Genomic DNA, 14,668 nt, shown 5'->3' with positions numbered 1-14,668 from the left:
CGTTTTGTCTTTTTAATTTCATAATGTGCCGGATGCAGACTGGTATGGACTGCAGGCACGCCGGGTTAGCCTACGTAGGCTAACGGTTCACGTGCACGGAGCGCTTTAGCATCATCTTGCTGAAATAAGCAAGACAAAAGGAGGCCACCTGAACGGGGCAGATGTGTATCATTGAGGAAACAACCAGGCCTTCACAGATGTTGGTGCTGGTGACACACGGAGGAGGATGCAAAGTTGACGAGTGTGGTCTTGCCCTCCACGCACAATCCTGTTGCTGACCCACACCTACCGACTCTGGGCCAACATAGATGTGTTTGCTGGGTTACTGTCGTAATAAAAATGGAGGTTAAGAGACACAAAAGACACTTTGGAGACACTAGGTTTTGGAAAAAACATCAAATTTTATTTTGAAATGACCGGTCTTGTGCCCATTCTGTTTTATTTCAATTTTGCATGATTTTTTTTTTCCTGTTCCAATGTTAAAAAACAAAAACAAAAACAAAAAACCAAAAAACAAAAATGATCAAGTAAAACTTTCCAGAGAAAATAAAATTCATCTCAAAAGCAAGAAAAGTACAAAGAAATACAATCCTATTTTATCCTTTTTAGCAGGGGGGGAAGGGAGGGTTGAACCTAAATAAAAACAGATGCTACAACCGAGACGTGGCTGCTCCTGGGTCAGGACGACGGGCTCAGACCCACATCCCGCCCACATGTAAAAGAAGACAGCCAATCACAGTGTAGTGTCCACAAGCTCCCATGATGACCCTCTCTCCATGGGAGACTAAGGCAGTCAAACACAGTAGGTTACAGTATGCATGGATACCTTTCAGTGGTAGATGATGAGATGAGACACCAGAAGAAAAGACCTCCATTTTTCACTATCCTCAGAGGTTGAGGCGAACAGGCGATAGCCGACTGCAACGGATGCTTACAGATCAATATATTAGTCATTCCTTTGTGCCTCTATAGCAAAATACAGGCCAAAGCCACGAACATGGTTGTTTGCCATCTCAGCTGACACGGATAAAGACAAACAGAAACTAGAGGGACAAGAAGGCTCCACAGCTCAGAGGAGGATCAATTACAGTGAACTCTGAAGCTGTAATCCAAACACAGCTGTCTGGCTGGAGATGAAGAGGCAGTTAAATGTGCACTCAGCAGAAACGCTAAGCTTGCTCAAAACAAGCCGCCAACCATCACCGAGGATACTGTTGGGAAAATGGAGATCTCTTCCACCTGGAGGTACAGTGTATTAAGACTACGAGCATGTTCTGGTATCTAACACATGCCTGCAAGCGAGGGGTGTCTGCTGTGCTCTTATCGGTGAACAGTCTTAATAACATGAGCCGCTCTCAGGGCATCTTTGAAGTGAAGCCCTCCAGTTTTTCCACATTTTCCTCCTTCGCTTTCAGTCGGATGGCGCTGAAGCCGGACGACAGCTGAGACGAGGAGGAGCGTGAGATGATGACGCACAGCACAGTAGATAACCAACCATGAGCTGACTGGGGAGAGGGCAGGGTGTCAGAAAGGAGAGGACACCTGTAAGAGTGCTTATATGCTTGCTTTAAGTACACGTTTGTGGTGGTTAACCTGTATATTCTGTTATGCAGCTGCATTGGTTCCAGCTGTTTATCCTACAAATCGAGGACAGAAGCACCCTGATACAGATGTGGACACATCCAAAGAGGCTTTTCCTCAGTAAGCTAGTGCCCTCTCCATCCTGCCCTGCCCTCTCCCCGAGAGGTAGCAGCCCAGTCCCAACACTCCCCGCCCCCCCATTTAGACAACCCAAGCCCACCCCGCCACCCACAGCCGCTCCGCCCTGACCCGACCCTTCCAGTGGCACTTCTTTACTCGGCCTGGGCGTCGTAGTTGGCTCCGCCGGCCTTCTTCAACTCTGTGCGGATGTAGTCCTCATCCAGTTCCCGCGGGTCGCTGATCATGAACTCCTTGGCAAAGTTCTGCACAGAGAGAAGAGAAGATCAGAGAAGACCAGCGGTACCAGAACGCATCTACATGAGAACACTCAAAGCTAACAGGACTTTACTCGAGCATACTTTATGACCACATGTATACTTCTCTCTGCTCAGTCCAGCAGTTAATCCAAGAGACAACTTTCTTTAAAATCTTCTAAAAACATGAAGCTTCGATTGTGAAATTCTGCTACGATACTGGAGATGTCTAAAATAATTTTGGCGAGAGCCCACATCATACATATGACCTGCTGACAATAATGAACACCATATCATCTGCCTAATTACAGGCGTGCATCCCTACGATAAGCAGCCGGTATTTAGATGCGCATTATGAGGATGCTTTCAATAAACTCCTTCACAGTTTAATACAAATTAAAAGGTGAACTGGAAATAGGGGGAAAAATTAAATTACATAATAAGTTAGTGACAAATTGACATTTGCCCCTCCATGAAGATGTACTGAATGCATAAGCGGAGGGAAAGCAGCTGCTGTTAATCAAGTCTGAGACAGCATTTAAAGGAGGTTCTGGGGTGGAGGTGGGTTGCAAAGCAGCTTACAGCAGCTGCAGACAGGCTACCGGTGAGTTATCATCAGCTCCTGTGTAGGTGGGCGAAGCTACGCTTCATTTCTTGCAAGTGTCACCAACAACTTTAATTTAGGCACCGATATTATCTGTATTATTACAGCTAATACAGTCTTCTGCATCCAAAACCCGTCATGCAGCATGTTCCACTGCTGGAGCTCATCAGCACGAGGTAGTCACATGTTCTAGCAAGCCATATTATTTTTGAACCGAGGTGTTATTTCAACACTACTTTGTTGGTTTTAATCCTGTAATTCTTCACCTCCTCCGCAGTAATAACCACAACTGAATCGACTTCCTGTTTGCCAACAAACTGGCTGCTCGTCCTGAGCAACCTGCCGCGTTTTATCAGCTCAGCGTGAATTCAAAGCTAAAAATGTTTTGGCCACTCTGACGTTGTTAACACCAACATATAAGCCTCTTTGGTAATTTGGTAATTGGTAAATGCAGCCGCGCTCTTTAAGCTCATTAATGTGCTGTGTTGTTGTGCTGCAGGTGAGTGCAGCATTTCTAGTCCACTGGATTTCTTTGTTTTTTTGTCACCACTGTCACGTTGAAACGGCCGTTTCTTAAGAACTCATGAATGCACGGATAGCTTTAACTACATTACTCTGATACTACAGAAATCCGATGGCAAGAGCTGAATTTCTTCTGTGGTTTATAAAAGTTTATGCAGACTTCATTTATTTTTGCATATCCCTTACAGACCGTATCCTGTAACCTCATCGTTTGTCTTTGTTTTGTGTCATTTTCCTGATTTTACTGTCATCACTTGGTTTTCAGCATCATTTCATTTGCATGGACTTACTGTCATCCTGCTCTGGTGGGAGGTTTCCCCACAGAAGTGATCATTAACCCCAATGACACAAGCCGAATAAAGGTTACATTGAAAAACAGTCATCAGAGACTAGAGATGGACCGATCCGATATTACGTATCGGTATCGGTGCGATACCGACTTAAATTACTGGATCGGATATCAGAGAGAAATAAAAAATGTAATCCGATCCGAAGTATCACAAAATCACCTCACAAAACGCGCTACTTGGCGTAACCCAGCTCGCATCGGGGCAATATGTGTCACGTGATAGAGCGGCTGTTGTCTGCGACACCTGTGTGGTCTGTTGGAGCATTTGGAGCCTCGCCACATGCTTCCTAACCGCGGCATTTCATCTCGGCAAAAACTATCCCAGAGAAGCAAAGCAAGTGTGTAAGTTCATCCCTGACATGAACATGAAACTGATCAATGATCAGCTGATCGGCTTTTCTGCCGCAAGTCCCGTCTTTCTTGTTTATCGCCCACTTTGCACCAGAAAGAGGAGACCAGCGGACAAACAACAGCAGCACGTTTAAGCTTGATCAGCTGTTGTTAGAATTTATTTAATATTAATTTCTAGTATCAGCTGATGTTTGCTGGAGCCACAGCTGTAAAGCTGCTGGTCATGATGTCGGTTTGGTTATGTGGTGAGAGGGAAACATGAAGATGAAACCAGGAGATGTCCTTACTGGATCATCAGAGCTGTGATGGAGACACAGGTTTACCTTTTAGGTGACATGAATGAGTTGAAGTTATGAACTGTTTCTGAGAGACAAATAACACCAGGATCCTTTTCTAAGTAGCTGACAGCTGGTAACTGTGCAGGGGCGGGTCTAGCAAAGTTTTGTCGGGGGCCAGGTAGGGCATTAACAGGGAGAGGGGGGCACAAAGACATACTTTTCTTTGTTATGTCATTTAAAAACTTTGAATAAATAATTATCTGAATCTTACAACAAAAGTGGTCATCTGATTAAATGTATAGAAATCCATTATTGTAGATAGTAACTAATAAGTCTAATATACACCCAGGTAAGCTATAGTACTTTTTCGTTTGGTACCATCTGTGCAGTCTGCAATTCTGTTGAAGAAAGATGTTGAATCTATTTAATTATTGTAGAAAAATAATTGATTCTGTGCATTTGTTTTACACATGCATTAAATTAAAGTTGATTACATCGATTAAGGGCGGGGGGTGGTTCCCTAATATTTTTGCTGGGAGTTGGCAGCCCTATTAGTTAGGTAGGTAAGTACTCTTTAAAATACCAGAATAGGGAGGATGGTGCAGGTTTAAATTTATTAGACTGATCAGTGTTGCTGAACTATGAAATGTTTCGGGTGCAGTGTATTTTTTGCATACAGGTATAACAGAATAGCTTCAGTCTCTTGTTTTTTAAAACTTGAGTATGAACTTATACAAAATGCAGCAAGATATTTACAAAAAAAACAGTTTTATTGATTACAAAATGCGCTGTATCGGATTCATATCGATAGCGGCAGATATCCAAATTTATGATATCGGAATCGGACATTAAAAAGTGATATCGTGCCGTCTCTATCAGAAACCAAACCTCCACATGTACCGTTAATTTTGTCCAAAGGTCACTTGCTAGGCTTCACCACCGCTAACTCGAGCTAAATGCAAGAACTTTATTAGTCTGTTACTAATTAAATGGTCATTAGCGGGCATCCAAGGTTTTCACTTTGCAGCCGTACAGCTCATACACGCAGCTCTATGTCATGCTTGATAGTCTCACCTAACAACAGTGTTAATTTTGTTGACCAATAATTCATCATAGGACCCAACAGGGCACACTTTCTTCTGACATAGCTAAATAACTCTTATGCATGAGGACAAAAACTATAATGACAAGTACTGACACTTTGTCAATGATTCAAATATAAATCAAAGCTAATTAAGTTAATTAGCTTAAGTAAGTTAGCACCCATCTTCCCCGTTTCTCCTGACAACACAACAAAATGTCAACACATGGGAGGAAGAGAAGTGTGGACAAGCAAAATAAGACACTCCGTAAACTCTCACCATACATAATAAACTTTTACACCATTTTTTTTTTTGAGCTGAATCAACTTTAGACTTGGACGACTGCAGTCTCATGCCATTTAGACCAGCGGTCTCCAACCTTTTTTGCGCCACGGACCGATTTATGCCCGACAATATTTTCACAGACCGGCCTTTAAGGTGTCGCGGATAAATACAACAAAATAAAACTAGTACCGGTACCGAAAAAAAGAAGATTTATTCATAACACACGTGAAAAGACCCAGGGACACCGAGTTAACGATAAAAACGATAACAAAATGACGCTGGAAACCGATAAAAACCCTGAAAACCATACATTTCACACCTGAGCCTCAACTCTCGCGGCCCGGTACCAAACGACTCACGGACCGGTACTGGAACGAGGCCCGGGGGTTGGGGGCCGCTGATTTAGTCAACTGAAGCAAAGAGACTTCAGTTGTCTACATTATGACTGAAACTAAAATCAAAATTTCTGTCAAAACTGACACTGGCTGATAAACTGTGGGGCGCTGACCGATGGGTGACCTCAGAGTGCCTGTGTCCACCTTTAAATATGGCCTCAGAAATACAAAGAGTCCATAACACATTTATCCTTCCGTTGTTTTTGTTCTGAATCCAGTGTCGTGCGAATGCAAAGCCACCAGTTTCCCCAAAGGAACCATTATTTTAATTGCTACTTTCTCCAGTCACTGACCTGCACAATGTCTTTGACCAGCGTCTTGTCCGTGCTGATCTTTGCACGCTGCAGCCCGCTGATGCTTTCCCCGATCCAGGTGATGAGGGTGAACTTGGCTCGTTTGCTCATGGCATCTCCCGTCGTGATCCGGAGGAAGCCAAACAGACGAGCGTCGTCTGAGGGAAGACGGGAATGCACGAGTCAAGACAGATTAAAGCCGAACACATCGACTAACCAATCAGTGAGGAAGACAGGATGGCACCAGATGGAGTTATAAAAAAACACTATCAAAGAAATACAACACATTAAGCATTAATTGTCTTTAGATTCTGGGCTGTTGTCATGCGGACATAACTTATTGCTATTTTCATATTTGCAAACACATCGCTGGATATTTATTTATGCAACCCAATGCTATCCACTAAGTTTTATTAGTCTATTCAGAACTGGCCACCATCGATCAGTTAAAACTGTAACTGTAGAGTTTGTGCTTTGATCACCAGTTTTACATTTTAAGCGTTGCTGTGCAGAGTTGTGTGCTTTTGTCCCAGTGGCACAGTCCCAGCACACCAGAGGGACGCTTTGTGAGAGCGCGTCTGTGCAGCCGGGGAGTATTCAGGTCAGTAGACTAGATGAGTAAAATCGTTTGTGAGCCCTGCGGTTGTGTCGCAAACCTCCCAGTGACCACGCCTGTCACTGTCACGGTGGTCCACTGCAATCTGAGAATAACGCCCGAATACAAACAAGCGCGCCGACATGAACGAACAAACATTTCTGCTGCTTCTTTTGTCCGACTCGCGCCGCCTCGGGATCCTGGGTTTCCACTCAGATGCAGCTTTCCACCAAATCTTAAGAAAATCATGAATGTGCTCTTCATCTGCTAACTCAAAATTCTGAGTAGAGATTAAGGAACGGTCACTTAATTTGAATAGATGGATGAATAATTTCAGCCATGCACCAATTCAGAATTTCTGTACTAAGAATAAAATTCAAGTATAAATGTTGGTGGTAAAAAAAACCTTAACGAAATTGACTGACCTGTTTTTTAAGTCTTCAAGCTTTTTATTCCATTGTGGTCAGCTCTTTAACTTTATATAGGCAGTGTGTTATCTGTCATATGTACAGATAGATATACAGAGACTAACGTTTTGCTCAAAACCTCCAAATCCTTCCTAATTTTCTTCTTTCCTCAGCTTCTTCATTTGAGGACTTCATTGTTTTCTTTTCCTCAGAGGATATTAAACTGAATACATTTGAACTGTTTGGACTGATGTTCGACATCACCACAAGATGTGCTTAATTACAAGCAGCGTCTTTTATTTCTTTTTGGCATCTGACAGACAAAATGACGAATCAAGAACTTGATAAAATCATGGTCGGTGTCTTTGCCATCCATACATTTACTCTTGAATTCTATTCATAATTCAAAAAATGGTCCTTATTTATCTTTTGATGGGCCTTGGTGCTACCCCTCAATTCATTCTGACTAAAACAGTTTAGCTCCTCCCCCTTCTGTTAAGCAAACTTTCTTCTGATTGGCTGCCCCTCCAGAGAATTTTGAAAAGTTGGAGGTTCAGTTTTACCAAACCTTTCAACAACTAACAGTCCAGAAGCCGAAGATGTTCAGTTAAAGTTGGTATATGAAGAAAAGCATTTACATTAGTGACAGTGAAACACATATTTGGCACTGGTACTTGGAAAATAAGTGAAATGGTTAATTCAATCAAAAACACCTATCAGAGCGTAATCTCTCTTGATAAACAGACACCATAACTGCATGGAAGCTTAGTGGTTTAAATACTAAGTTAAACCTATTTAAACTCTGAAGACACCAACTGAGAATGACTGCTAGGACTCATTGTTACCTACAAAATGATTGGAGACAGCTGATGGACAGAGAGCAGTGATATAGCTACATGATCTGTAAGTTTCACAGGAACTTCTCTGTCCTGGTTTATAAATCACAAGCATCTGAAGACTTCTACAAATATCGTTTTTGGAGATGCTTCCTTTGCTTTTTGGCAGAAGGTGGTCTTCTCTGTTCTTACCACAAAAAAATAGCAAAACCTAAATATGGAGAAGACAAGTGTTTTTCCTTTGCAAATCTGCATGCTGTAGACCAGAGGTGGGGAACTCCAGGCCTCGAGGGCCGGTGTCCTGCAGGTTTTAGATCTCACCCTGGGTCAACACACCTGAATCAAATGATTAGTTCATTAGCAGGCCTCTGGAGAAGGTCAGGACGAATTGAAGAGGTAATAAAGCCATTTAAACCAGCTGTGTTGGATCAAGGACACATCTAAAAGCTGCAGGACACCGGCCCTCGAGGCCTGGAGTTCCCCACCCCTGTTGTAGCTGTGGGACCCACATCTACATGTTGTAGGCGTGTGCAGTCAAAAGGGGACAGCATCGGAAAAAAATGTGGAAGAACCACTAATGACGACTAATCTTCTCGTAGTCCCTTTGTTCTCCATGCTAGTGGCTAAACTAAAGCATTCAGAAAGTATTAACAACTTGTTAGTAGTGAAACGTCTTTACGTGCTTAAAGAAAAAAAAAAAAGCCTCTCTTCCTCTTTGTGGGGAGCTAAATAGTCCTCGTTTGCTGTTCAAAGCAACTTTTCAAGCCAATCAGCACCACAGCATCGTCACCGTCAGCTGACCTGCCGTTTGCTTTTTAGAAATAACTGCACACCAAGCGCGTCTGTGCGGCAACTGCTTTGGTTGAATTCCCACAATGCCTCTCTCTAAGGCCCAAAGAGCCACAAGCGAACACCAATGCAGAAGCATAAATCCAGCATACCACTCTGCTGGAGCCTTGTTTGGTCTAAGAAGTCAGAGAACGTGGAAAGGACTTCTATTTGAATTTTAAGGAAAGTGCAGATGCCTTATCACGCCTGCAGGATGTCAACACATTGTCCAATAAACACACTCCTGCCCGCCCTGCCTTCAGGTGCTCCACAGATTACTCATTACCATCTTCCAGATGTTGTTCTCTGTGGGCTGCAGGGCAAAGAGCCGTTTCATTTTGGGAATAACTGCACTGCACACATACAGACTCAGCTGCAAACCAAATAAAGGCTGAATGAATAGCTCTAAAGTTCAAAGACTTATGGAAGCATTCGATACACAAATCTCAGATTATGGCACAAATACAGCCAAAATATTTCAGTGTCACATTAAAAGCTCCACCAGGCAGCATTTAGATGCAACACGGCCCTGAAGCATCAACAGCACCGTCCCTCCACCCGGGTCTGAGTGCCGCTGGCTGCAGGGAGGGTTTGGCTCGGGCTCCTCGCTTTTCACTAAAAGTTGTTTTAACGTCACCCCTTTCTGTGACGACCGGGCACCGCATCTGTACATGTGCCAGAAAAGAAAAGGTCCCTAATATTTCACAGTGCCTTTGAATTCCACATCCTCAAATTTCACTTTCATTTCATCATTTCCTGTGGGATCAATAAAGTTTTCTGATTCTTTCAACTTCCTGTTATTGCAGCTCTGCCAACTTTCCACTCTCCACCTGTGATCTATTGGTTTGGAAATGTCACCAGTGGAGTGGAGTATCGGATGCCAACAGCTTTATAAAAAAGTCTGTCATCAGGAAAAAAGCTAAACTATTTTCTATTCGAATGAAAAGTTTAAAATGGGTCATTAAAAGTTCTGACGTACACCTCGGTTCTCTGGAAGAAGTTGGAGAGTAAAAAGCTGCACTGATATATTGGCTGAATGTCACATGTTGGCTGATATCAACAAATTCACACGTGGTGCTTATAACGGCCTGTGTGAAGTTATTGTGACAAAGAGGTGAAAGGTCATTCCTCACTTCCTTGTACTGCTGGGATGCACCATTCCTTTATTTAGGATACGGTTATTTTAACCCACGTGCTGGGAAACTGTAACTGCACTTGAATGCGATTATGTCCTTTTCCATATTTATTGCTATATTTTGCTACCTTATATATAAAAGAATGATTTCCAGTGAAGGACATAGTTTAGGGTTAACACTGGTGCCTGATCAGTATTCTGTATCGACCCAAAGCCACAGTACAGACATGTGAATCCAATCCAAGTGGAAAAGGTTGTTTATGTGCATTCTGATGTATTCAATCAACTATTTGGAAAAACACAACATTAAGCGATTTTATCTTAGGTTTATTAAGTTGTGATGTCCTGACGAGGAAGCATTTCAGCAGGAAATTCAGTGGCTTTGGTTTGAAGATGTAAACTGGCTTATTTTAAGTCTCTGCTGCGTTGAAGTCTTCACAGTGAAACGTCTTATCTTTACATTGGAGCAGCTGATACAGGCTGTCAGGACAGGACCAGCCACTACAAACAGTCTTATCAGCCACAGAGGACATCCCTCGTGTCAACACCTCACTGCACAAGCAGTCACCTGACTCAGACATGTCTGTGAATCAATCTCTGTCACATCCAAATATTGCTATATGCGATTAATGAACTCTTTGTCATGGCTCTCATCATTGTTTGAGCCACCAGAGAGAAAACCAGTACAGACAAATCCTCACCCGACCTGGCGCTCAACCACACCCTCCCACTTCCTCCGTCTGCCTTTCTCTTCCTGGTTTATCTTTCCTTTAAAGCCATGCTGACTCTGCAGACAAATCTGCATTGAAACTACAACACGATGAGGATGCAGAACAGCGACCTGTCAGCACAGAGGTTGTTCTGCATTAAGTGCCTTCATTTCAGCAGTTGTCGGGCGACACCCTGCCTTCCCAAGCACACCCGCCCGTCCCCTCTGAAAGCAACCAGAGCCGTCTCCTGTGGACGGTGTCAGGTGGATCAGGCAAGGAGTGGTGTTACCAGCATGTCGACTGTGTCCAAATTTGGTGTTTTTAATCTACGCTAACAGCGAGGCCCGAGGGCGGTGAGGTCAAGGCAGCTGGACTCCTCCTAATGAGCTCACACCACCTTTTATAATTAGCACTTCGATCTATTTGTACACAACTGATTAAAAAGATCAGACCTCAGGTTTGGAAATTGCTAAAAACGTACAGATGTGCATCTTCGTTTATTTCCAGAAGAAACGTGGCAGCATGTGGGGTAGGACATCAAAGGGCCATCACAGAGAGAAAGCAGCATTCATACCCACATCCACACTCACCAGTTAACTTCACATTCATGCCTACAGACTGTGGGAGGAAGCTGCAAGCTCGTGCTCAGCGACAGATTAGAACCCACAGCCTTCTCGTAAAGAGGCGACACCGCTGCACCGCCGTGACACAGGTGGAAATATATAAATAAATAGAATTCTTTATTTTAGTTTTAAGACAGCAATCCATAAAAATCCATAGACGGATCAAAGGTCCAGAAAACTACAGGGAAATTCGGATTCGTCCCCTGGGGGCTATGAATGTCTGCACTAGACCTTTTTCCGAGTTGAGTCAGCAGGTCTTCAAATATTTTAGGGCTATGTAAAAGTGTTGGCTAGCTGGAGGTGTTACAGTAAAATCTGGACATTAAACCCAGTAAAATGTATCCTCTGAACTATGTTTTATGGGAATCCATCCAATATTTAAACAATTTATGCCTGGGCACAGATCACCCTGTGCTTATAATTCATCCTGAGGGGAACCTGACAAGCCTGAACCATATTTCATGGAAGTTCACCTAACAAGCTGGTTAGGATTCATCTTCTGAAAACAAGAACCACCTGAATTTAACTGCACAGTAATGCACAGAAAGATGAAAAGTCGATACATCTCTGAATCACCCATCGTCTGGTGGTTATGTGGGCATTCATTTTGGCTTACAGGTGATTGTTTTCAAAATATACATTTGGACGACTTAAAAAGTGAAAGTCTCCTTTACAACATGGTGAAGAGTTTACTCAATAATATATACCTCTAAATAAATAAGTCATTGATTGCAGTTACATTTTCTTAGAAGAAACTAGGATTAAAAAGTCTTAAACTACATTAAAAAATGAGGAACCAGATCTTGGTGAAACAATACCCCAGCATGCAGCATCTTCTTTTTTCACTTCCTGCTGCAGTATAAGTTTAAGATCAATATTCTACAAGAGTTGATCTGAACTCACTAAACTCAAGTCTGCAGTAGCTCCTCCCACGCACGCACGCACAGGGTTTTTTCTGCAGGTTACAACTTCACTGCTAAATAAGGCAAACGAGCCCACAGAGGGAGATGTGCGTGTCATCACTGAACAGGAACTAATAGCGAACGCAGCAGCTGAGCAGTTACATGTAAAGCACTGTTGTAAAGGAGTGATTTCAACATAGGAATGTGAGCTCTAGACATCAGGAAGCAGAGAGACACAGGAGGCCCTGAAGCTTTAAAGAGCTTGCATTAGCAGTTGCCACACCCATCATCTGAGCAGATGCTTCGCTCTCTCTGAAGGGGAACCGGAGTGAGATAGGTTTTTTTAAAATCTATACATAAAAGGTTTGTGCACTGGAAGTCATTACACCACAGCGGCCGATGAGAGTTTGTGCTTTGGAGGCTCTCTTGTTAGAGGCAGGTGAAATATTAATGAACATCAGCTCGTTGAAGGAGTAAAGCTAAAAGTTAACATATTTCCATTGTAGTTTGCACCAATAGACAAATGTAGGCCGCCCTGTAGTAAAAAAAAAAAACCTGAGATATTGTGAACCAGATTATGCAACACAATGAATACACAGCTAAGTGCTCTGACAGCCTCGTCACAGGCTCAAGGCTCATTGGGTGATGGAGCACAGAGTCTTAAAAGATTAGTGTCCCGCCAAGTCAAGCTGCCTGATATATAGGCTGTTTTACAGAATCTACAGCAGCCAGCTACACAGCCACAGCCCTGCGTTTAAAACTGATCCAGTCTTACCTGTGCACAGCATCTTGAAGTCCTCATAGTCAGTCCCTTGTCCTCCAGGCACGATGATGTTGTTCTCATATTTAAACACAGCCCTGGAAGGAGCACAGTGGGTTAATTACTGTTGGATCACATGAGTTTGCATAATGCACACACGCGCGCGCACACACACACACACACACCATTGCAGAAAAATGCCCGAGACGCCCATGCAAGGTGGCAGCTGTGTATCAGCCATCTGCAAGTGTCACCACTATAACATTTTCCCCATTGAATACAGGACAAAGGAAATTACTTCTGCCCCGCCGGGCCTGATAACAGTGCGCCGTGTGACCGCTGAACAGTCAGAATACAGATCAGCCACATCCGAGGGACAGGACAGCGAACGCTGCGTGCATTTTGGCCAGTTTTTCTAAAGAAACAGTCCGCAATGTGCCGTTCTAGCGCGTTTTCGCAATGAGCAGGCGTAACTGCATAGGAACGTAGGGTAATTTAAAGTTCTGGTGCAGAAATGCACAAGTAAACGCCACCAAACATACAGCTGATTACATTTTATTGGCCTTTATTAGGTAGTGTGCTATTCGGCATGTATCCGCTTATTCAAACGACGCTTATTTAAACACAATTTCAACTTTTTCAAAAGCAAGTCCGCCTCTTCATGTTGCGCTCTTCCTCATTGAAAAGACGGAACAGTGGGCGGTAACAGACAGAGAGAAATAAAATTTTAACTAACACCACATCAAATAAATACTCTATTTGGTGTTTTAATGGTAGCCGAAGTGGATAAGTGCTGGAATACCACCAGACAGATGCAGGGTTATGCACGTGTGTCATTCATTTTCGGTAATTTTAGCGTTAATATCAAACAGTCACAATCTTCAATGGAGTATGGGTTAGTAACCGTGCCCGCACACTCACCAATTGATGTCAGTGTTATCGTCCCTCACTTGGTTGTAAGCCTCTCTGCAAGCCTCTTTATCGATCTGGGTTGCCATTTTTCGGATGGAGAAGTGTTAGGCAGGCAAAATGAGCGTTGAATGGGTCCGAACCAGGGAGGGCCAGCTACACGGTACTAAAGCGGCTAACTTGCACAGTGGATGCTACACATCAGAGACCTAGAACCGATAGCGTTTCACGGCGGGCTTCAGTCGGAAATCACGACCACTGCACTGGAACAATCAAGCCGGTCAGACTCAGCGGGAAAAGACGGCTGTTCTTCTAGCAGCTCGGTTCATTTCCTGTATGTTACCACTTTATGGGCGTGGGTGATGTTAGTCAATCAGGTTGCCAGCAGACAGACAGAGAAGCTCCCCCAGACGCTGCGTTCACCTCCTCCTGGTCAATGAGCGTTTAGCAAAAGAAGCGCTGTCAAGGCAACGGCGACAGGCAGCGACACTTTCCGGCAGGGATTTTCTAAACAAAACCAAAAGCAGCAAGTTCTCAAAAGTGACTTGAAACCAAATTTAGCCATTTTACATTCTGCATTACCATGAAATGTTATTATTATAAATAATAATATTATTATAGGTTTCTATTAGTAATCACTACAGGTAAGACGTCCTTTTTTGTGGACAAGAGATTTTCTTTGAATTTCTTTGAATTAACAGAAACTTTCTGTTTCTATAATTCTGTATATTTCAGGATCACGTGGGCAGTAATCCTGGTTCTGAGCCTTGTTGTGCTGAAGATTTCTTCCTGTTAGTAAGGGAATAAATAAATGTGAATTCTCTTTCTCTCATTCTAATATTACACATT

The 14,668-nt window shown here is 43.2% G+C and overlaps 1 protein-coding gene across 1 annotated transcript; it reads right to left on the bottom strand.

Annotated features, from left to right (window-relative positions):
- Positions 1–381: 381 nt before the first annotated feature.
- Positions 382–14,284, bottom strand: cotl1 (coactosin-like F-actin binding protein 1). Its single transcript, XM_005937452.1, has 4 exons — positions 13,832–14,284; positions 12,926–13,008; positions 6,115–6,272; positions 382–1,964 (listed from the first exon to the last, which is right to left on the bottom strand). Exons 1-4 carry the CDS (start codon positions 13,906–13,908, stop codon positions 1,854–1,856), a joined length of 429 nt encoding a protein of 142 aa, XP_005937514.1. The 5' UTR covers positions 13,909–14,284; the 3' UTR covers positions 382–1,853.
- Positions 14,285–14,668: the final 384 nt, after the last annotated feature.

Source organism: Haplochromis burtoni, unplaced genomic scaffold, assembly GCF_018398535.1.
Source record: "Haplochromis burtoni strain Fernald_Lab_line unplaced genomic scaffold, NCSU_Asbu1 Contig_229, whole genome shotgun sequence".
NCBI classification, from domain to species: Eukaryota; Metazoa; Chordata; class Actinopteri; order Cichliformes; family Cichlidae; genus Haplochromis; species Haplochromis burtoni.
This window is presented reverse-complemented; position numbering and strand designations above follow the sequence as displayed.

Excerpts from the sequence above, each read along its gene's own strand:
- cotl1 (XM_005937452.1), bottom strand. The coding sequence starts at position 13,908 with ATGGCAACCCAGATCGATAAAGAGGCTTGCAGAGAGGCTTACAACCAA. Across the intron at positions 13,009-13,831 it reads GATAACACTGACATCAATTG|GGCTGTGTTTAAATATGAGA; the intron begins GTGAGTGTGCGG and ends TGCTCCTTCCAG. Across the intron at positions 1,965-6,114 it reads TGGTCAAAGACATTGTGCAG|AACTTTGCCAAGGAGTTCAT; the intron begins GTCAGTGACTGG and ends CTCTCTGTGCAG.